At 43.5% G+C, this 22,137-nt stretch overlaps 1 protein-coding gene across 1 annotated transcript; it reads right to left on the bottom strand.

The window, feature by feature from the left end:
- Positions 1 to 133: 133 nt before the first annotated feature.
- marchf11 (membrane-associated ring finger (C3HC4) 11) lies at positions 134 to 20,171 on the bottom strand. The gene is made up of 4 exons (XM_030115189.1): positions 19,452 to 20,171; positions 14,010 to 14,165; positions 541 to 733; positions 134 to 456 (listed from the first exon to the last, which is right to left on the bottom strand). Exons 1-4 carry the CDS (start codon positions 19,833 to 19,835, stop codon positions 134 to 136), a joined length of 1,056 nt encoding a protein of 351 aa, XP_029971049.1. The 5' UTR covers positions 19,836 to 20,171.
- Between the last annotated feature and the right edge of the window lie 1,966 nt (positions 20,172 to 22,137).

The raw sequence follows: 22,137 nt of genomic DNA, 5'->3' as shown, positions 1-22,137 counted from the left end.
AAACGAGCATCGAGACTTTAGAAAAACACGGAGTTCCAGACAAACCTTGGAAAAACGGACCGTATGAGTAGAAACTGTCAGACCGGCGCGCCGCCCGTCAGATGCTTTGCTCCTGTACAAATACCGGCCGGATTTACACTGACGTGACACGGATGACGACCTCTCCCGAGTCGCCGTCCGGGCCCGGGTTGTTCCGGGGCAGCAGGCCGGGGCAGAAGGGCGCCAAGCAGAGGCAGGTCCAGGGCGGCGCCCGCAGCTGGGTGGGGTGCAGGGGGCCGCCGGGGCCCAGGGTGGCCAGCGGCAGCCACAGAGTCCTGGGGGCCAGCGCGGAGTGGCCGGCGCTCGCCTCCTCCATGTCCTTGGCCTTATCGTAGCTCTGAACGTCCCAGTGGAGGTTCACCGCCCGCCATCGCATGAAGACGTTGTACACCGCCGCTCCTTCGTGGACGATCAAACCTGACATGATAACAACGGACACATTAACAACAGCAGCGCCTCCAGCGGAACACGGTCCGGGCGTTCTGCTTTTCTCAGGCTCACCTACGCAGACCAGGTCCATGAAGCCGTACATGCCGTAGCAGATCTGGAAGAGGACGTCTCGGCGCTGCCAGATGGCCTGCGGGCTGAGGGCCGACCACAGCAGCCACGAAATGCTGGCCACCAGGAAGAGCGAGCCCAGGAACACGGCGATGATCTGCACCTTCTCCACCAGCGTGATGGTGATGGACTGCCACTGCAACAGAACCGAGACCCTCGATCAGAAAGAGCAACAACTGGAGAATTTCAACAGAAATCAGAGTTTTTGTAGCAAAAAGCGGGTGAGGTTCTGTTTACTGTGACGACCTGCAGCCTTTTCTAGACGTGAGATGAGTTATTTACGGTCGGCTTGGAGGAGCTGAGACTCGGCACCGACCATTCTCAGCATGAATCAGTTGTATGACAGCAGTCTGTTAAAGTTTCATTAGGAAATATGAAGTCACCCTGAACAGCATGGGCCCAGCAGCCACTGCAGCGGAGCTGAAGCAGCAACCAGCAGAACAACACATTCTGCAAATCACAAATGAAACAAACCACAAAACCGTCTGACTACTGATTTAGCTTTTTCACAAGGTGTATTAGAGCTTATTTGCTAAGTAATTAACAATTCCATCTTTTTTAACAGGTTTAAAAAACATGAGGAGTTCTTATCAAACATCTCTTTACAGACAGTTTTCTCTTTGTCCTGATAGTATGTAGTGAAGTTGTTTTTCATTTCAAGAAGTTTGATCATTAACCTCAATTAAAAAAAATATTCTCAACTTGATTCGATTCAGATGTTGATTTGTGGTTTTCCCACTGAACCCTCTCAACACGTTTTGATCCTTGCAGGTGGATTTATGATCTGAGCTAGATTACATTGATCAGGGTGTTTTTTCATTGAACGATTTTCAGAGAACAATCTATGTTCATCCCTGCTAGAATAAACCTGTCATGTGCAGCTTCAGAGTCTTTCTGGACCCTGGAGGTGTTCAGTGTTCCCACTGGGCCTGAAGCAGCAGCAGCAGGGGTCTGCTGCCAGACCTGGAAAGATCCTCTCTTATGGACTTTGAATATAAAATGCACTTCATCTCCCCAGTTTGTTTCTGTCAAGTGTGAAAACACAGCAGTGTGTCCTTCTATTAGCAGAGCTGTAACGGGCAGTGTGTTATTTTTTTATTCTAAGACAGAATATAATTCACAAGCTTTTTTTTTCTAAATTGCAGATGTTGAAACAAACAATTTTAATTCATTTTACGGATATTTGAAACACTATTTAAAAAAACAAAAGAGGTATTCGGTTTACTAGCGCTTAATATATATTTAAAGTCACAATGAAAACTTCTATTACTGTTAAATTATAGCTTATTGGACAATACATTTTTCCGTTCACGGCCTTGATAATTTTTTTTTAAATTTTATTGTTATTTTTTTATGATACCGAGCTTGAGAGCCATGTGAGGGTGTTTGTTCGACCAGCCGGAGCCGTTGGGGAGTTTTCGTTAAAGCCTCGGAGCGTCAGACGCGTTTTCCTGAAGAAGCTTCGTTTTCCTGAAGATCCTGAACAAACAGACTGCGAGTCGCTGAGGGGAAGACGGAGTTCGGAGGACTGAAGAGAGGAAAGTCTAAGCAAAGTAAGTCTGAGGCGAAATATAAACTCACAAATCGGTCCACATTTAAATCGAAAGGCTTTTTAAAGTCGCTTTTTAAAAAATGCAACTGCGGTGAAGTGTTCAGGGATAGATGAAATTTCGATTTATTGCTGTATATTGTTGAGCCAATTGCTCCAGATCTTGGAAATCAGGGTTTCCCTTGATTTTCATTCAGCAGCAGCAAACTTGAACAAGTCTTCTGAGCCAGTCACGGACACACCTCATCTATACGTGTTTAGAGTGTTACTGTGGTTCACATCATTTGTTTGATTCACATTTTTCACGTCTCATGTCTATATTGATTTAAAAAAACACTGTAGCCTATGCATTTTTTTATTGTTTTTATTTAAAAGTTGGAGTTATGTGACTTTTTCACCTGCTTTTCTTGCAATGACATTTGAAGTGAAAAACAATTTATTTGGTTTTTTTGATGAATCTGAGTTGATTGAAAATGTGATAAATCTGCAGTCATTCCTGTATTTCTTTTTTATTTTTGAAAAGTTTTATTTATAGATTCTCATTTTACACAAATAACACATTAACACATTACAAAGTACCAAACACGTACTAGCCCCCCCCCCCCCCCCCCCAAAAAAAAAGTGCCGACCAGTGGCACAAGAGCGTTTTTTCCACAAAGGTAAAAAAACAACAATTACAAAAGCAACAGAAGAAGGAATAAAAAAAATCTCGATCAGAGAATTATACAGTTAAAACAAATCATGAACGATGAACACAAACCAGAAAAGGCTGCAGTACCTACCTCCCCATCTTATTAGGAATTCTGAAGATTATATCTCCCACTAAAGTGAAAGGCGAGCCTTCCACAGATTTAAAGCAACACTAAGGAACTTTCAGTTTTCGTTGATTTTGGCGGCGCCAGTGGACAAAAGCGGTAGTGTTTTGCCTGAATGAATACTACAGTTCCCATGAGGACTAGCGCGTGGCGTGGTAAAATGCTGCTCCTGGTGGCATGCTGTCGGACTGAACTTGCCTTCATTTGTTTCCAGTGGCTGTGTGAAGGACGGATAATGAAGCGGTAATGAATCTAATGGTGGCTAAACAATGCTATATCATGATGTGACGCATGCCGTAAAGCAGTTCGCACATTTGGAGTTTTTTAGTGTGCAGGGTTCCTACCACCCTCCTCACAGCTGCTTAGTCCAAGTGAAAGCAATACTGACGCCCTCAGGCCGTGACAGAGGGGTCATTCAACTAGTTGTAAGTCGATGTATCATCACAAAAGATATTAAAATGTTTTATTAAGGTTGAAAAGTTCCTTAGTGTCGGTTTAATGAAGGGCGACCAAGTCTTTTAGAACTTATTTATGGGGCCCTATGAGTTACACCTCAAATATTCACTTTGCAAGCACATTACCTCCCTAATCCAAACAACAGTTACAACAATGAGAAAAGGATGTCAAACAGAAATTGTACAGTTTGAATACGAAGAATGAGCTCTGAACATAAACACAAAAGGCTGTAGTCCCCACATCCCCCTTCTTGTTACAGATTCTGCTTTAGAAATTATATTCATACCTCCTACTCAAGTAAAAGGCGAGGTTTCCACAAATTTAATGAAAGGTGACCAAGTCTTATGAACTTATTTATAGAGCCCTGTAAGCTATACCTGAAGTATTCAATCTGCAGACACCTCATTACATCCCTAACCCATTGAATGAAACAGGGAGGTTGTGCGTCTTTCCACTTTGTTAAAATCAGTCTGCGGGCCAAGAGGGATGAAAGTGCAACAGCTCTAGTTTGATGACTAGTCAGATCGTGTCTATCTGGGACAACTCCAAACACTGCTGTTATCGGGTCAGTCGTCCTGCCACACACATATGAAAATACATCAAATATGGAGTCCCAGAACCTTCCCAAACTCATACAAGACCAGAACATGTGAGACATGGTTGCAGGTGAGAGATTACATCTTGGACATGTATCATCCGAGGTGTTATAGATTTTAGCAAGTCTGGCCTTCGTAAGATAGGCGCGATGAAAAATGTTGAATTGTATTAAGCGGTGCCGTATGCAGATGGATGAAGAGTGTATTTGTTTAATACTTAACTCCCAGGTATCATCAGGAATTTGGATATTAAGATCTTCTTCCCAACAGGCTTTCACTTTTACCAAGGACATAGGATCTATTTGATGCAACGCATCATATATTTTGGAAATCTGCCCCCTGAAGGTTAGTTGTGGTTGTAAACATTTTTCCAGAGGACAAAGACACGGTTGGGATCGATAAGTGGAGATATATTTTGATGCAAAGCTACGGGCCTGCAGATATCTAAAAAAGTGGGATCTGGGAATGTCAAAGTCCTTAACTAGGTTATCAAATGACATGAACGACCCATTAGCAAACATGTCAACAAAAAACACAATACCTTTTTCGTGCCAAATTTTGAACCCGGGTTCATTTAAAGCTGGTAAAAAAAAAGGGATTAGCAGTGATTGGAGCGTAGACAAGTGCCTGTTCAAAGTCAAAATGGTGATGACATTGAAACCAGATCTTAAGTGAGTTTTTAACCAAAGGATTTCTAAAATTGATTTTCACATTAGTTAGCAAGGAAGAACATAACAGCGCTATGGGTATAGCATAAGTGTCAGACCTCAGTTCCATAATTGACCATAGTGGACCATTTCCCTCCTTAAATGAGCGTAGCCAAATGGATAATTTTATGATATTAGCTGACCAGTAATAAAACAGGAAATTAGGAAAAACGAGGCCACCTTCAGATTTTGAGCATTGTAGTGTGGCTCTCCGAATCCTTGGACATTTCTGATTCCATATAAATGAAGTTACAATAGTGTCTATTTTTTGGAAAAATGTTTTAGGAAGATATAGGGGCACCATCTGAAAAAGATATAGAAATTTGGGCAAAATCATCATTTTGATAGTGTTAATTCGTTCAGCAAGGGAGATAGGTAAGGTCGACCACTGCGACAAGTCTTCTTTGGTTTTGTCAAGAAGTGGGATGAAGTTACACCTGAATAGATCGCTGTATGTACTAGAAATTTCTACACCCAGATATGTAAATGAGTCTTACCCAGTTTTGAATGGAATGTTAGGATAATTACAATCTTTAGCAAGTTGGTTAATAGGAAAAAGTATACTTTTGCCCAGGTTCAATTTATATCCAGACAGGTGACCATAGGACTCGAGCAGTACCAGTAATTTCGGGACAGATTCTGCTGGGTCTGCCACATATAAAATTAGGTCGTCCGCATACAGAGACAGTTTATGAATTATTCCTCCCCTATTAATCCCTTTAACTCCTTCATCTGAGCGCAGTGCCACTGCCAGCGGTTCTATTGCGATATCAAAAAGCGAGAGACTCAAAGGGCAACCCTGGCGAGTGCCTCTGTGAAGTTGAAAATAATCAGAAATAATATTATTTGTCCGGACCGAAGACAGTGGCACCGAGTATAAGATCTTAATCCATGATATAAATCTGGGACCAAAACCAAACTTGCTCAAAACAGTCAGCAGATATGGCCACTCCACACAATCAAAAGCCTTCTCGGCATCAAGAGAGATAATTACCTCGGGCAGATCTGTGGAGTGGTCAGAGTACAAAATGTTAAGCAAGCATCGAGTGTTAGAGTAAGATTGTCGATTTGCATTAAATCCAGTCTGATCTTCATGAATTATCGTAGGAGCAATTTTTTCAAGGAGAAGCGCAATAATTTTTGTTAGAATTTTGTAGTCTACATTTAGTAGGCTGATTGGCCGATACGATTCACATTTTAAAGGGTCCTTTCCTTTCTTGAGTATAACAGATATTACAGCTTGAGACAAGGTCTGAGGTAGCTTGTCAAAAGAATGGGTTTCTAAAAACACATTACAAAGTAAGGGTGCAAGCTTGTTTGAGATAGCCTTGAAAAAACAGCAAGAACCCGTCCGGCCAGGTGCTTTTCCAGTCTGCAGAGAACTGATCGCCTGTAAAATGTCAGCAGTATATACGTAGGTCTTTCAAGTAGCTCTTGTTGTTCTGCACTTATTGTCGGAATAGATAGCTTGTCTAAGAATGAATCTATAACATTTTGTGTACATGAGGTCTTACTAGTATAAAGATTTTGATAGAATTTCTTAAAGACTGCGTTGATCTCTTCAGGGTCTGTTGTAGATTGTCCATTGTCTGCTTTTATTTCTGGTATTAAAGTACTTGAGACTGCTTGCCGTAGCTGATGTGAGAGAAGCTTGCCTGCTCTCTCGCCATGTTCATATGTCTTTTGTCTCGTCCTGAGCAAAAGTTTTTCAGTATCTTTAATTGAAATTGTGTCAAATTCAGTCTGTAGTAGAAATTTTTGTTTATGCAAATCCAGAGAAGGGTTAGTAGCATATTGTGAGTCAATTTTACCTATAAGCTCTGTTCGTTCTCTCAGCCGCTTATAGCGTTTCTTGTTTTTTTGTACAGTAAACGAGATTATCTGGCCTCGTAGAAAAGCCTTTAGTGACTCCCACAATATGAATTTCGAAACGTCTGAGGTATCATTGATTTCCAGAAAGAAATCTATTTGAGATGATAAAAATTTGTGAAATTCTTCATCAGACAGTAGAGTGGAGTCAAATCTCCACACCCGCTGCCTGACACAAACCCCTGGAAATAAGAGTGATTTGCACTGGTGCATGATCCGAAATAACAATCGAATATATTTACAAATAGTAACTTTTGGAATAAGAAAATTATCTAGGAGAAAATAATCTATCCTCGAGTACGAATGATGAACTGGGGAGAAGAATGAGTAGCATTTTGATAAGGGCGCAGTTACACGCAGTGGATCAGAGATACCATAATTTTGAAGAAAAGATTTAATTACCGGGGAAGATTTTGAGATCTCAGCAGACTGACGTGTCCTGGATCGGTCAAGTGCTGGGTCAAGTACAAGATTAAAGTCTCCACCCCATTATAAGATAGTGGCTGTTAAGATCAGGCAGTAGACTAATCAGTCTCTTAAAAAAATTAGGATTATCCCAGTTCGGGGCATAAACATTTAACAGAATGATCGGAGTGTTGTATAATTTGCCTGTAACCATCACAAAACGACCATTGACATCATTTTTAACATCTGAACAAAGAAAAGGCAAGTTTGTCTTCACAAGAATAGCAACACCTCGGGCCTTAGAGTCAAATCCCGAATGGAACACATGTGTAAAATGATTATGCAATCATTTCTTAATGTCAAATGAACGCAGATGTGTCTCCTGTAAAAAGACAATGTCCGGTTGGAAGGTCTGAAGGTGGGCAAAAATCCTTTTACGTTTGATCAAATTATTCAGTCCTTTGACATTCCATGAAACAAATGTTGTAGAACGAGGCCCACCTGTTAGTGTAAAACTAGAAGAGGACGCCATATTCACCTTTTGTGGGTACAGTCATGGAGGGTCGAAAGGAGCATCAGTAAGAAATAGGCAACTGCAGCCAGATAAACCAACATGAGAAAAAACACATTAGGAGTAAAACATACAACCCCAAAACATCCATAGTGTCTTCTCTTCCCACAAAAGACGAGACACTCTCCCCGCCCCCCCCCCCCCCCCCCCCCCCCCCCCCAAAAGAGCTTGTTTGTAACATGTAAGCAATAACTCTTATTGTCACACCAATAAACTAAAGTCGCCTACAGCAGGGAACACTTAAAGTAACACAAAAACCTGTTTGTCTGACTAATAACCTTGTTAAATGTAAATCTAAACGCAACAGAAAAATTAACCGTTCATGTTGTGAACAGCACTTGACACTAGTGTTGTCAAATAAACAAGTCATTTGACACCTCAGTATTTTTCATCCTTCATCTTGTTGGCCATTCTTCATCAGATGTTTAACAGTGTAGTCTTTGGCGGCTTCTGGATCTGTGAAGACCTTTTCCCCCAGGAGCGAAGAGATCCTCAGCTTCGCTGGATACGACATGCTGTGTGTCACGTCTCGACTCCTGCGGAGCATCTCTTTTACATCTTTAAAGGTTCCTCTTCTGTTTGCTGCCGTTGATGGCAGATCAGGAAAGATGAGAATCTTATCCCCGCAGGGGGGCTTTCATCGCTGCCAAGCGAAGCACCTCCACCTTCTCTTGGTAATAGTGGAATTTTACAATTAGTGGTCTTGGTCGCTGTCCTCTCGCCGGGGCCGGCTGCAGGCTACGATGAGCCCGGTCCAGTATGGGAGCCTTATCCATGCACAATAGCTCCTGTAGTAGCTTAGCCACAGACACGACGGGCCGCGCACCAGCCTCAAAGTGTTCTTTTAGGCCAAGTATCCGGACGTTGCAGCGGCGTTGTCTGCCCTCTCAGTCTTCTGTTTTATCTGTCAGGGCTGTCACTCTTTCTTTCAGGAACTGTACCTCTCTTTCCAGGTCCACAACCTTGTCGGAGTACGTGTTGGTGGCTCCTTCCAAGCTCGTCAGCCGGGACTCGTGATCGGCAAGGCTAGCGGCTAGCGGGTCAAATTTAGCGCATAAGTCCGTTAGGCTTTACATGATCACGATTTTTGGGCCGATCGCCGATCACCGATCAGTGAGTTTAAATAAACCGATAACCGATCACCGATCCGATCATGTGAGGAGCAATAGTTAAACTACTTGTTTATGTACTTACATACTTAGCGTATGTGCTGTTTCCTGAGTATCAATCTTGCCATGCCCCAATCTGACTGAGATACAAGGGTTAAACATCAATGACCTCTAGGGGGCATTAAAGGATTGACAAGTTCAGTTAAGTTCAGTCTGAACAATCAATAATATAACCCAAGACAAAATAATCAGCACAACTCATTGTCATTAAATTACTTTATTGTAATGAATTACTTTCCTGTAACAAGTAAATGCTGCAAATTAAGGACAGTAATCCTGCCTCAAACGTACTGCAGCATATTAATGAAATTAACAGTCACAGACTGTAACTCTGGTGCAAATGGAACGAAGGCTGCCTCAAAATATTCACATACATCCACGAAATTAACACTTACACACTTGTGCAAATAAAAGGCAGTAATGATTTCTCAAAACATTAACAGTCACACTTGTGCAAATAAAGGGCACAAGGGCAGTATTAGTAATGCTGCCCCAGAACACTGGCTACTGGCTCCCATTTTAACTAAAAAATAAATAATAAATAATGACACCCAGGTCAACAGAAAATATGGCACCCAGGCCACCTGTATTTCCAATAAATAAAATAAATAGCAGCCAGGTAGTACAAGTAAAATTAAATTCACAGTACAAGTAAAATAAAATTCAAAAGGGGATGGGGGATTGTAAACTTGCCATTACTTAGGCCAAATGCTTATGCCTTTTCAAGCATCAATGGCAGATTCTTCCTAACAAAGAGGAGCATTTCAACTTTCCTGGCCGAAAGCCTGCTTCTTTGAGCATCCAGGATGTTGGATGCAGTGCTGAATAGGTGCTCACTGTCCACACTAGTGCAGGGTGCAGACAGGTAAGCTCTTGCAGCAGTGGTGAGGGCAGAAAAGCGATCCTGATTGGCTCTCCAGTAAGCCAGGGGGTCAGCATCCTGAAGGATGACAGGCTCTGACAGGTAGAGATTCAGCTGTGACATTGCTGTAGTGGCTTTCTGTGGCCGTTCTTCTTGCATGATCTCACCCAACATCGATGACAAGGAACCGAGTCGTGCTTTCTTCTCAGCTGGCTCATCTGCGTTGCTGGCTTCAGGTCTTTGTACTTCATCGGCGACACTCTGTGCATCCAGCAGCTCCAAAAGCTGCTCCCGTGTGTGTGCCTTGAGCTCTGCAGAATAGCATCGATCCTTGTACCTTTGGTAAAACATAACAAAAAGATATTGCATTAATTTAACTTAGCATTTGTTCTTTTAGAGCAACTTTGAATCAGACTGACTGTAACTAAAAGGTCTGTTTGATTTCACTTGTACACTTGAGTTAAGTTGACACTGAGGCATTTGTGTAAAAGCAAATATATAAGCTAGATAAAATAAATTGTATCCAATTAACAGAACGTTTGATATTCTGAATCAGGTTGTAAGGCTATTCTCAATGACAATTTTATTACTGCATATTAATTTTAATTATATTTTGCAGATTATCTTAGTTTTTAATGTTTTTTTCCTCACCTTGGGTCTAACAGAGTTGCCAAACTGTAGAGGGGTTCATCTTCAATCCCATCGAATCTCCTGGTTACAGCTCTCAGTAGCTCAGCTTTCGCAGTCATCACACCACGATCTGAAGGGGCATCTCTGCTCAGGAACCGTTTTAACGCCAACACTGATGGAATCACGTCTGCAGCTGATGCAGTGGATGAGCTTATTGCTCTTGTGAGCTCCTCGAATGGTTCCAGAATTGTTATGATGTGTTCGATCAGACCCCACTGGTTGGCACTGAAGGAAGCAGGAACTTCATGCTCAGCTCCATAAGCAGCCAATGCGCGTTTTTGCTCCAGCAGGCTTTGGAGCATATAAAAGCTGCTGTTCCACCGGGTGGTGACGTCTTGCTGGAACTTTTTAACATTCTGGCCCAGCTGTTGTTGCACATCATGAAATGCACAATATGCTTGAGGAGAGCGTTTAAAGTGCCCGATGATGCGTCTCCCCGTCGCAAGGATGTCCGTTATCATGCGTTGTGCCAATAATCCGTAGTGGATCGCTAGTTGAAGCGTGTGCGCCATGCATGGCAAAGTCGGCAATCCTCCTTCACGCATGGCTTTTGCCATGTTTGCAGCATTATCCCGTAGTACGACGTGGACTCTCTCTCTGGGAATCTGCCATGTCTGGAGCATGTTCTCGTATTTTGTCACCAACGCTGCAGCAGAATGTGACTCGCGAAATTCCTGTGCGTGTAGGACCGCAGCTCGGAGTTTAAAGTTTGGGTCAATCCACTGGGCCGTTAAACTCAGTAGTGACATTGGGCTGACGTCTGAGGACCAAATGTCTGTAGTTAAACTGATAGAAGAACTGCTTTCCATCAGAAGGCTCTCTACACGTGAACAGACGTCCCGGTGTAGCTCACTCAGACCTGTCTCACCGCAATATGTGTGCCCTGGGAGGCGGTAGCGTGGATCAAAGTAAGTTAGCAGCCGTTGAAATGCAGGGTTCTCCACAATGTTAAACGGCAGGTCAGACATCACAATAAACTCCAGCACCCTCCTTGTGCCACCCCTTGCCTTCTCACTGTCCCGACTGTACGGACGAGCAGCACTGTCCAAAGTTGTTTGCTTTAGCATCCGCTTCGGAGTTTGCTTTTCTTTTTCTTTCTCCGCGCTGCGTTTCTTGAACTCGACGTGCTCCTCCGGATGCATCTTTTCCAAGTGCCTGATTAAATTTGTCGTGTTGAAATTTTTTGCCGATGTTCCCCCGCGAGGTACTGTAGCGTTGCAAATATTGCAGATAGCTTGTGCTATGTCTGTTTCCCTCACTGTTAAAAACTTCCACACCTCCGACATCTTGATGTTGCTGAAGATTGAAAGAAACTTTATTGTCCGTCACATAGCGACAGTTCTCAAAACAGGAAGAGGCACGAAGACGAAAATGATTTTTTTTAAATCATGAATGATTAGTTCTCGGATACAAGCAAATTAAAAAGTCGATGCTGTGAACTAGTTAGGGGTAAATGAGACAGATTAAAAAAAATTCAACACGACCATGACGTCATTAATCGATCGGTGATTTATGACATGACGCCTGATCCTGATCATTACAAAAAATGCCAAATATCGGCCGATCCGATATAGCCGATATGATCGGTGTAAAGCCTAAAGTCCGTCCGTACTTCTTCCAGTTGCTCTTTAAAGTGGATGCGTAGAGAGTCAATCGTGTCATGAAGCGTTTGACACTTAGATTCAATTTTTGCCTCCAGTTTGCCTCTAGTAATACTTGTTACGACATTCTTCTCCAAGTTTGAAATAGCATCCATTAGCATAGCAGTGTCGGTAGGCGGAGCAGTGCTTTCGTGCCTTCGGCTGCAGAGTTTTTCTGGTACCTTGACTCCAGACATGATGAAAATTGAGTCTCACGGGGTGCCGATGATTTCACGGAGGTCTTAAATGATGGTAAATAGTACAAATGTCAGACAAAACGGGATTTTTATGAGAAAGTTAAGTTCGACTGCAGAGCGACGACGCGACACGTCCTCACATGCTGCTGCTCGCCACGCCCCTCATCCCTGTATTTCTGCAGGTGCAATCCCTGAGTATCAAGATGAGGAAGGAGTGGTATCGAGCCATGAAGATGGCCCTCTGCAGGATGAACGAGGTGAGCAAATTCACACCAGAACACCTGAACGCTGCTGCATATAAAGAGGTCAAAAACGAGAGCGTTCTCTCCGCTGTCCTACAGTCAGCCGCCAGCCTGACAAAGGAAAAGTTTTACCAAGTGGAGAAAAGCCTCAACGGCAGAGCAGGCTACTCCAGACAGGAGCAGTACAGCATCGCCAACCAACAGTTCATCTCTGCTGTGGAAGCCTGCTACAAGGATGGCCGAATCTCCAAACGGGAGAAGGCAGAGGCCATGCAGAAGTGGAAAAAGGCCATGAACAGCTTAAAAAAGGAGGACAAGAGGAAGCAACAGCGTCAAAGATAAGAAAGCTTTATGCCAGAGTCAGATCAATAACGGCAGAATAGGCTGGAGCAGAGTGGAGAGCAGACAGCAATAAAGCTGATGAAAACAACACCAAAGTGAATGATTGATGCTGCATGATGCATGTTTCAGAAATACAGACTTCAGGCAGGCTTTGTGGACAGAAACTAAATCTCTGCTGAGCCCCAGTTGTGTGTTTATACAGTCTGCTAGTGACTCAACTCCCATCTGGAGAGAGCAGATACGAAAGGGCCTGAATGTTCCTCATTGAGAGAAACGATCCAGAACGCAGATATTTTAATCCAGCCAATCCTCTGCTGCGCTTCGGAGGGAAGGAGGGCTGGAGGAATCCTCCCGCTCCACCCTGACAGCAGGGACGTGAGGAGGAAACAGAATCACTCGGCAGGTTCACTCTTAACTCCCCGTCTGCCTCAAAGGAACTAAAATAACCATCATCATGTCAGTGAATTTGACGCCTGAAGATAAGGGTTACAGGAGACAAACTTACAACATCAAATCAAAACTGAGCTTGACTTTGCTCATTCTGCGAGAGGCAGACGCAGGTGGCTTTATTTATCGGCGGCTCTGCCAGTGGAACTGCCTTTGACCAGTTTAGCTCTGCGTGTCTGTTTTTCTCCAGCTGAGAAGCTGCGAACATTTCTGGGCATGAATTTAACAAGAGGGTCGATACATCAGCGAGCGTAAAAACAATCCCCTGTTAATGCCTTCATAATGACTCAGAGAGCAATGCCTGATGGGAGCACACTGAAACCTCAGAGGTTTATCGCTCTGGAGAGCAGCGGAGTTTAGAGAAGGAAAGGCCAGAGTGAAGACCATAATCCCTGCTAAGGTCACTTCACTTTTCAGACTCTTCAAACTAGAAATCTGCAAACTGCTTCCTTAGAAACAGAACATTGATTACAACCAGTACGTCATCTGTCCTTATCAGACTTTTCAGCTCGCTGGTTGTTGATCCTGAAGCCTTTACTCCATCTCCTGTCATTTTCAATACAAGTAGATTCAGAACAACTTTCATCACAGAGACAGAGAAGACTGTTCCTTTCGTCAGAATACCATGAAACATGTTCTATGTTCAATCAGCGTCTGTTATGTCTGACTTTTAACTCATTTCCGTCAGTATTTCTGCCTTGGATAATGGGCAGTATCGATCTCCATCACAGAGATAAACAGTAAACTCACCAACAAAAGAGAAACTAGCCAGAGAACATCAGCTTTAGCTTGGAGCCAGAACGGAGCGGAGTGTGTGGCGTGTGTGTGTGTGTGTGTGTGTGTGTGTGTGTGTACCTGCCACGGCCTCTTCATGTTGATGGCGATGACCTGGAAGCGGTAGCAGCAGAGCTCGCAGGTCCAGCAGCCGCGCTCGCTGATCCACTTCAGCAGGCAGTGCTGGTGGGTGTAGCGCACCGAGCCGTCGCACCGGCACGGGTTCAGCAAGTCGCCCTGCACGCCCGGGGGGGGCAAAGGTCAGGACGGGGAGAGGAGCCATTCCAGGAGGGAAACAGGGAAGAGAGAGAATCACTGAAAGGTCAAACAACAATATTCTAAAAGCTAAAGCTAAAACAGAACGGCCAGAGTCCTCCGCTTTCAGCTCAGAAGAGGTTTGAATTAGAGCCGATAGTCCTCCACATGAAGAGCTGCTTTACTTAGTCCCAACGCAGAAAATCAGTAGGAGAGATGATGGATGGATTGATCATTGATGCCTAATTGCTTCGATAAAATTTCAGCTAATTTCCCTGATTTGGCAACGATTATGTTTCATGAAGTTCAGAGTCACTCAGGTGGAGTTTTACCAAAGTAAAAAGGAAGGCACAGTTAAAAACAGTGTGTGAAACACAGAGGGAGGTGTTCAACCTCCATCTGGAGCAACATGGTCAGTTTGGTGTCTTTGACGTATGAACAAGGTCCACAGGTGGATCAGTTTTGCATTTCGAGCAGCAATCCAAATATATCAGGAGCCAGGACGAGCTGAATGAACGTTTGGTTCGATCTCGCGTTTAAGAAACAGAAACTACAAAAAATAAACAAAACTCGTCTCACTCAGGACTCTGATCATTTATGAAAAATCCACGAGTCACTTCATCCTGTTGAACCTCGTTCTTGTTTTGACCACTCCACATGTTCACCATGATGGATTACAATCCTTTTCACTTTTGGGTCCACTTTTAATCTTAGGTCTGACTCTAAGGACACATTTTCACAGAAATCCTTGTTTTCCACCGTCTGTTTGGTCTTCTCCACCAGCAGGTGATACATCCAGTATAAACTCAACCCGTTCACCAGAGGGCCTCATTCCCAGCATCCCTGAGATCAATGATCATTTCTCGCTGCATGGCAGGATGCAGCCTGTCATTAATCATTACAGCCGTATCTATTTGTCCAGATGGTTTTTGTTTTTTCTTTGTGGAGGCATTCCTCAGCAGCCATTACTGCAGCTCTGGCCTGCAGGCCCGCCTGTGAGTGGCATATTAATAGTATATTAAGGTCAGTGGTCAGGGAGCTCGTTTTTCATCATGTCATATTAACCTTGTGGGTTTGAAAGGACCTTGGAGGCTTTCGCTTGAACAAACGTGAGGCAGGTCAGTTATCCACAAAAGAGGTGTCTGATAAAAGCCAACATCAAGGACAATTTTAATGTGTCTCTGAAACCCCAAAGGGAACTCTGAGAAAGGCAACGCCTTTTTATTTCCAGTGCCTCAAGAGCCTGTGATGGTAAACGAGGCTTTTGATGAGAGCATGAACTCCTGAACGACAGGTAAGACCTGAGCAGCCCCTCAGTGGGAGAACACAGAGACACAGAGACGCAAGTACGAAGCGCAAACCTAACATGCAAGTATTTCACTAGAGGAAGGACAGCAGGCTGACAGAATCCCGGGGTGGAACATGACATCTAACCAAAAAGAGGCTGAAATCTGAATGTGCAGCAGCTGACAGTGCTAACCACTGCACCACCCTGACCCTTCAGCTGTCTTATATTCTTAAGTTGATTTGAGATGAGAATAACAAGGAGGGAAACAGCATAACCAACACTAAACGCTAACCTGAGTAGTAGATTGGTTTACAGGGTATATAAATGCATCGTATCATAGCGCCCACGGGAGCTTTACATAAAAATTAACATTATTTTGTGGAAGACTTGCTGATGTTGACATTATTCAGTGAAAAAATAGTAATAACGAACCAGTTTTCCCTTTCATTCTCATTAACCTGTCATGGTTTTTAAAGGTGCTTGACGTGGCAGTACAGCGAGCAAGTTGACCTCATTTCATCAGTTATTAGACACTGACAGTAAGTTGAGGAGTTAGATGTTGGCTGTTTCTAAGAATAAAAATGTTTCAAACTACCACAACGATGTTGGATTTGTTTGTTTTTTACTAGTGTATCACATGCTTTCTTTTAAAAATACAATAAACAAACAGGTCAAACTTCCAAAGATGCAGGCAAATGTAAAACTAATGTAATATCAGAAACTTTGGTCTCAAACCCCAGTGATGTGTTAACAATGCAAAGTCCAGAGAATTCGGTAGAGGTACTGTTTATGACTGGTTATAATCAAGGATAAAATATCAAAGCTAACATTGCAGCGAAGCTTCCTGTTAAAATATGTAAACGAGCCTTATGTTAAATTATTTTTGCTGAAGAAATGTCAGAAATAGCAACATTTAGAAAGTTGGTCCACTATCCTTTCAAGGGCTTTCAGCTCCTTCACTGGCTGGTGACCGTCGTGTGATGAATGACCTGTTCAGTGAGCTGTGAGCTCATTTAACACACTCTGTCCATGGAGGAATCATTTCAGATAAACTGTCAAGCACCAGTGAGAAACAAACAGATCAGCCATTTCTCCAAAGTACTGAAAATGACAATAAAACACAGTTTCTCCACTACAAAGCCCATTAGGTCTGATAAAGGATGAAGCCCATTCGTTGTATTTTCTGCCAAAAAAGAAGTGTGAAATTGGACTTTAAAATTAGCTTCTTTTTTTGTCTTTCCAAAAGTAAGAACTCAAAACGAGCTATTTTTTTACAGCAGGGCTGTAAAAAAACATCATGGGTCCAGATTTAAAACATGCTCCACTGAAAATAAAGATGGCAATCCACTGAAGCATAATTCTGCCTTTTTTTTATTTTCAACAACACTGTCACAGTGTGCATTCTCTGACACTCATATATTATGCATTCGTGAGCATTTTGATAACCAGTCGGCCTGCCCAGCCTGCGGCATTTCATCAAAATCAAATATCAGTCTGGACCCGGAGGCAGAGTCATTGGATTATCTCTGCTAATAGGCTGTAGCCCACGTTCAGAAGACAGGATATTCACTTAGGCATTTACTGCCTCCCTCTCTCTCTCTCTCTCTCTCTCTCTCTCTCTCTCTCTCTCTCTCTCTCTCTCTCTCCCTCTCCCTCTCTCTCTCTCTTCTGTCACAGGCCAAACGGACCTGCATAGTGTCAGATTTCAGAGATGGAGGGACAGAGATCCCATTTGTCCCCTGCAGGTCCATATCTGTCCATCCACCTCCAGGAAGACCTGCAGACAGTTCCACTCACTCACAGCGACTACATTTATAATGAATGGATCATGGTCCAGTCCCTGTTATCCAGCTGAGGAATGGTGAACGTGACAATTCTTTAAATAAACACCACTTCTGTCTTTATTCTATTTTATTCAGTATCACTGAAATGAGATCATTAGAATCCTTAGAGCTGCTCTGGACGATATCACATTTATTTTCTGTGTTTTATTTTCTGATGCTATAAACTGTCAGAAATATAATCTGCAAATTCTTATGTTTTGTTTATGTGTGGAAACATTTTTTAGAAAAATCCTTGGCTTGAATTGTACAACAAAATAGACTTGCTCATTTTCCAGATTTGGTGTTTTTCTACATGTTTACCACTTAGTCAAAATGACCCCGACAGTTATTTGGCATGTGAAATTGGCCGTCTCTCACTCTGCTGTTTATTCCACAAAATAAATCCATCAGTAAACCTTTTTACACTCCAGCTCGTGATAAAAACATGCTCCGAAATACGGTTTTAAATGACTGGTGTTTACAAAAACATGACGAAGCACTGACAAATACTGAGTTAGAATGCAATAAAGTCCATGACAGATTGTTGATGCCCACACATTACTTTAAAGGACAAATTTGTTTTTATGAAGAAGGCCTGAGATCTGCTGTCAAAACAAAGAGCTCCCAGTGTGTTTGGCTCCCATGTATTACCATATATATTGTCTTATCTTAACTCCAACTGATCAAATTGGTCAAATAAATAGAAGAAGTTAGCATTATGTGATCATATTTCAATCATAGTGATGAGGTACATCGATCAGAGTTCTATTAAAAATAGAAATATAATTAAGGAAACTACTCTAAAACAGAAGTAGCCTATGAGAGAAATAATAACCGTCTCAAACTGACTAATATTGTCAGAGAAACTTTTTAAAAATATGCTTTTAGAGCTGCAGTGCGTCTTTACATTGTGAGAATTGAATGAAGCAGACTATGTTTAATGTTATGTAATAAATTCATTCTTTAATGGGTTATTTTGTTTGTTTTCCTGCAGCACAACTCATAAATGTATGCCTTCTGTCAGCAGTACTCGCTGTGAGATTTGGGATCCCCAAGGATCCTTCACATGGAAACAGATGGTCATCAGCAAAAGGAAGAATAATTCAATGTCATCACATAAAATCTCTGGGAAGTGTTTCAGTAAACAGGCAGCATCTGAAAATGTATCACCTCACATGGCATGTGGTTGTGCATTGGTATGGAAGCTTTCAGTTTTAAAAACAATGCACAACTTTCAGTTTTTGAAAACAACTGCAGCTGCTTTGAGCATCACTAAATGTGTTGACACATTCGCTTATCTGAACTCATAATGTTGGAACAATTGACTTTCTGTATAAACTACGCTTAGTGGTGCATATTGGTTGGAATTAAACCTAAAAATGAATCCTAAATCTTTAGAAACGTTCAAACAAAATGTAAACGTTGCTATTCTAACAGTCAAATAGAACCATATATATTATACTGCCTTTTGATGTTCAGGTTGTTACAGTGAAAGTGCTGTTCACTTTGGGCCTCAATGCTACAACTTTTGACTTTAACTGATGCAGTTACTGATGCATTACAAGTTCAGCTTCTAAAGCAAGCCCAGGAGCCTCTGGAGTATTTAAAACAATGTTGTAAACTTTCTGAGATAACTATAAGTTTGGGAACCAGCTGTCAAACCCATGAGAATGTTAAAATAAAAGTTAATTTCAGGCTATTTAACTTTAAAACTACAACATATTGATGATCCTCTTCTAAAAATGATCTTTGAGCGCCCCTGAGGGGACCGTGAGGGGCTCGGTGAGCTCTCCACCTGCTGACAGGCAGCGCTGTCCTGCTTCAGCACCACGGACAGCGCACGGCGGACTGCTGGGCGTGCAGGCAGAAATACAGCAGTTTTCCCTTTAACGAATCATACTTTAGGCTTTGATTTGCCCTTTTTTTGTTTGAGTTTGGCTGACTGTCTGCTGCTTAAGATCTACAAACTGTCCAGTCACGCTGATCAGTAGCTCTGAAGCCTCCGCTCAGCAACTTTCCGCCAGAGGAGTCGTCTGCCAGCGTCCTCACCTCCAGCTTATTATTCAGCTCATTCACAAAACTGGCCCTTCCGATCTCATAGGAGGTCTGTGAAGGGAATCCCGGACGTCTTTGTGTGGGTGCAGTGTTTTCCCGTACCTGCTCTGCGCCCTGGAAGCAGATCCGGCAGCTGGGAGTGGGGATGCAGGTCTCGCTGCTGCAGTTGGAATGCATCGCCGGCGCCTTGCAGGACCTGCCCCCGACCGCCCCGTCCTCACTGGAAATGTTCCCCCCGCTGTTCTCCTCCGTGAATGTCTCTGTTCCCCCCTCGCACGCATCCCCGCAGCTCCGGCCCTCCCGGCAGTCCTCCGCCTCCTCGTCCCGCTGTCCCCCCCGCGGTCCCTCGTCCTCCTCGCCGGGGCGCGGACGTCCTTGGGCGCCGTGCGGCTCCGCTTCCTCCTCCCAGGTGTGGCGCTGGGTGATGGCGGTGTCTCCCCGAGCCTCCCCATAAACTGGACCAGCCTCTCCCTCCTCTGTGCTCATAATAAAAAGAAAAGTCGAAATAAAATTGCATAGATGCCGGCCGCTGGGCAGACGCAGGATCTACCGACGCGGGGACGTGATGAAGCTTCAGGCTGTCGGATCGCGGCGCTGTCGGCGGAGATCTCCCCGCGCCGTGGTTCCCGAACCGAGCCGCGCTCCTGAAGCCGAACCTACTGACTGACCGCTGGGCAGAGCTGCAGACGAGCGGCCGGAAGCCCCCGGTGCTGAGGACCGTCGGTGGGCTGGATCCGCCTCATGCGCTCCGGAGCCCCGGGGAGCGTTTCCCAGCAGCCTCCATGCATCGCAACGGGATTCAGCCGTCCTCAAGCGCCCAAATCCCCCTCTTCCTCTTCCCAGCTTCCTCCTCCTCCACCTCCTCCCACTCCGCCTCCGTCTTTAGTTCCCACAGATCAGACTACTGCTGATACTGGGATCAAGGCGCTCCCGGTGTGGTCCAGTCTCCCCCCTGCTGAGGTTCTCTTGAGCCAAAATCCAAACCCGGGGCGGCTGCAGCTCCTCCTGTGAGTCGTGCACTCTCAGGAAACAGTAAAGCTCATTTCCCCGGAGAGATGGCCAATCAATCACATTATTATCCCATTAATATGATGGAGGAGATAACTTTCCAGGCCCGCAGGCACTTCAGCAGAGCCGCAGAGCCAGAGCCGAGCGTCCTGCTCTCAGCAGCAGTCTGTCCTCCGGTCCTCCGGTCCTCCGGTCCTCCAGAAGAGCTGAACAGGTCACCTGATGGGCTGCAGAGTATCAGGGGTGGAGAGTTTTAATGCCCAGCCTCAGCCTATGAATGATCCTGAACACTGAAGCACCTGATGCTGCACCAGGATGCAGCTAGGTGAAAATGTCATGACTTCCAGTCCACGATGGACCTTTTTCTGTGGAGTTTGCATGTTCTCCCTCTCTGTGTGGGTGATAGCTTGTCTTAAAATATACCTCATGGCCCATTGGTAAATGGGATTGGCTCCAGCAACCATGAATCAGTTAAACAGGCAAAGATGTGCATGATAGAAGTGTCCTCACAGTGTTTAATTCTTATACTGACATTATTCTGCTGACTGGAGATTATAGCAAAGCTGCAACACGTTGAAGAAAACTCATAAGTTCGCTGTTGAGGATTGTCTTTTCTGTAGTGTTTTGAGGAAAAACAGTCAATATCAGAATTAAAACTTCTGAAATGACAGAAAGAGGAATATGCTTAAAAAGCTCATTTCTTTAGTGCAGGCAGTGAGCAGTAGAGCTGCTGTGATAAGAAACAAACATGCCACCAAACGTGAAAAATGGCCCTGTCCCAACTGTTCTTGTGATGAGTCACTGCCAGTGAGCCAAGGCTTTTACTGAACTGGTGAATACTTCTTCTTTTAGACGTGTGTGTTGTGTTTTACTGGAACTAAAGCATGGGCTTGTATGCTTCATTACATTCACACGTCATCCCGACCTTCTGAAAAGTGGGTTTGTACTGAGTGAGAAGCTGACATTCATATGATATCTTGTCCTACTTTATTTATTTATGCTTTTTTTTTAATCTTATAGGCCATTATAGGCTTTATAAATAGGCTTGGCTTTCATTTTTGAAGCTCCACAACATTACCATCACATTTAAACAATAATATTGTGAGAGCAGAAGGCTTTTAAAGAAGATTCCAACTGAAAATGGTTTGTTTCTATCAGCTTTATTTACAGATATGAAAGGAAATAATATCTGTTTTTGCAGTGCTTATAGATCATCTGAAATATCAGACATTTTATGTATAAATAGAAGTTTAATAGAAGCACTTAAAAAAATCTGAAAATGCAGAGGCTCCCAAAAAGAGCCTTTAATGATCCAAATAAATGATAGTAATTATACTTTAATGTGCTGTGATGGAGAATAACTGTGTTTTTTTATGTCTTTACCTCAGCCCCGAGTCTCTTTATGTGCGCACATTTTCAATGTTTTCTCAAACCTCTCATTTTTTATCTGAGTAAAGCTTTGCTTGTGCTTAAAAAGAAAACATAAAAGTGTCCCAGGCCTCTTCCAGGGGTCATGAGTAACGACTAGCCCGTCAAAACAAACCCTCTGAGGTGTTGGGAAAAGGAACCTGAAGCCACGAATAGTGCAGCCTGGTCCCAGAGGGAAGAGGAGTCAGACTGCAGAGGGAGAATCTCAGCAGGGAACTCGCTGAAAGGTGTAAATGAAGCAGAGGATCAGCGTTTCTGACCAAAAGTTCATCCGTCAGACAGTCTGTGTTCATTACAGCACAACTTCACCAACATGTCTTCCTCTTCCTGGCATCAGAAAAGGACTGAAAGC

Source organism: Salarias fasciatus, chromosome 18, assembly GCF_902148845.1.
Source record: "Salarias fasciatus chromosome 18, fSalaFa1.1, whole genome shotgun sequence".
Classification (NCBI taxonomy): Eukaryota; Metazoa; Chordata; class Actinopteri; order Blenniiformes; family Blenniidae; genus Salarias; species Salarias fasciatus.
This window is presented reverse-complemented; position numbering and strand designations above follow the sequence as displayed.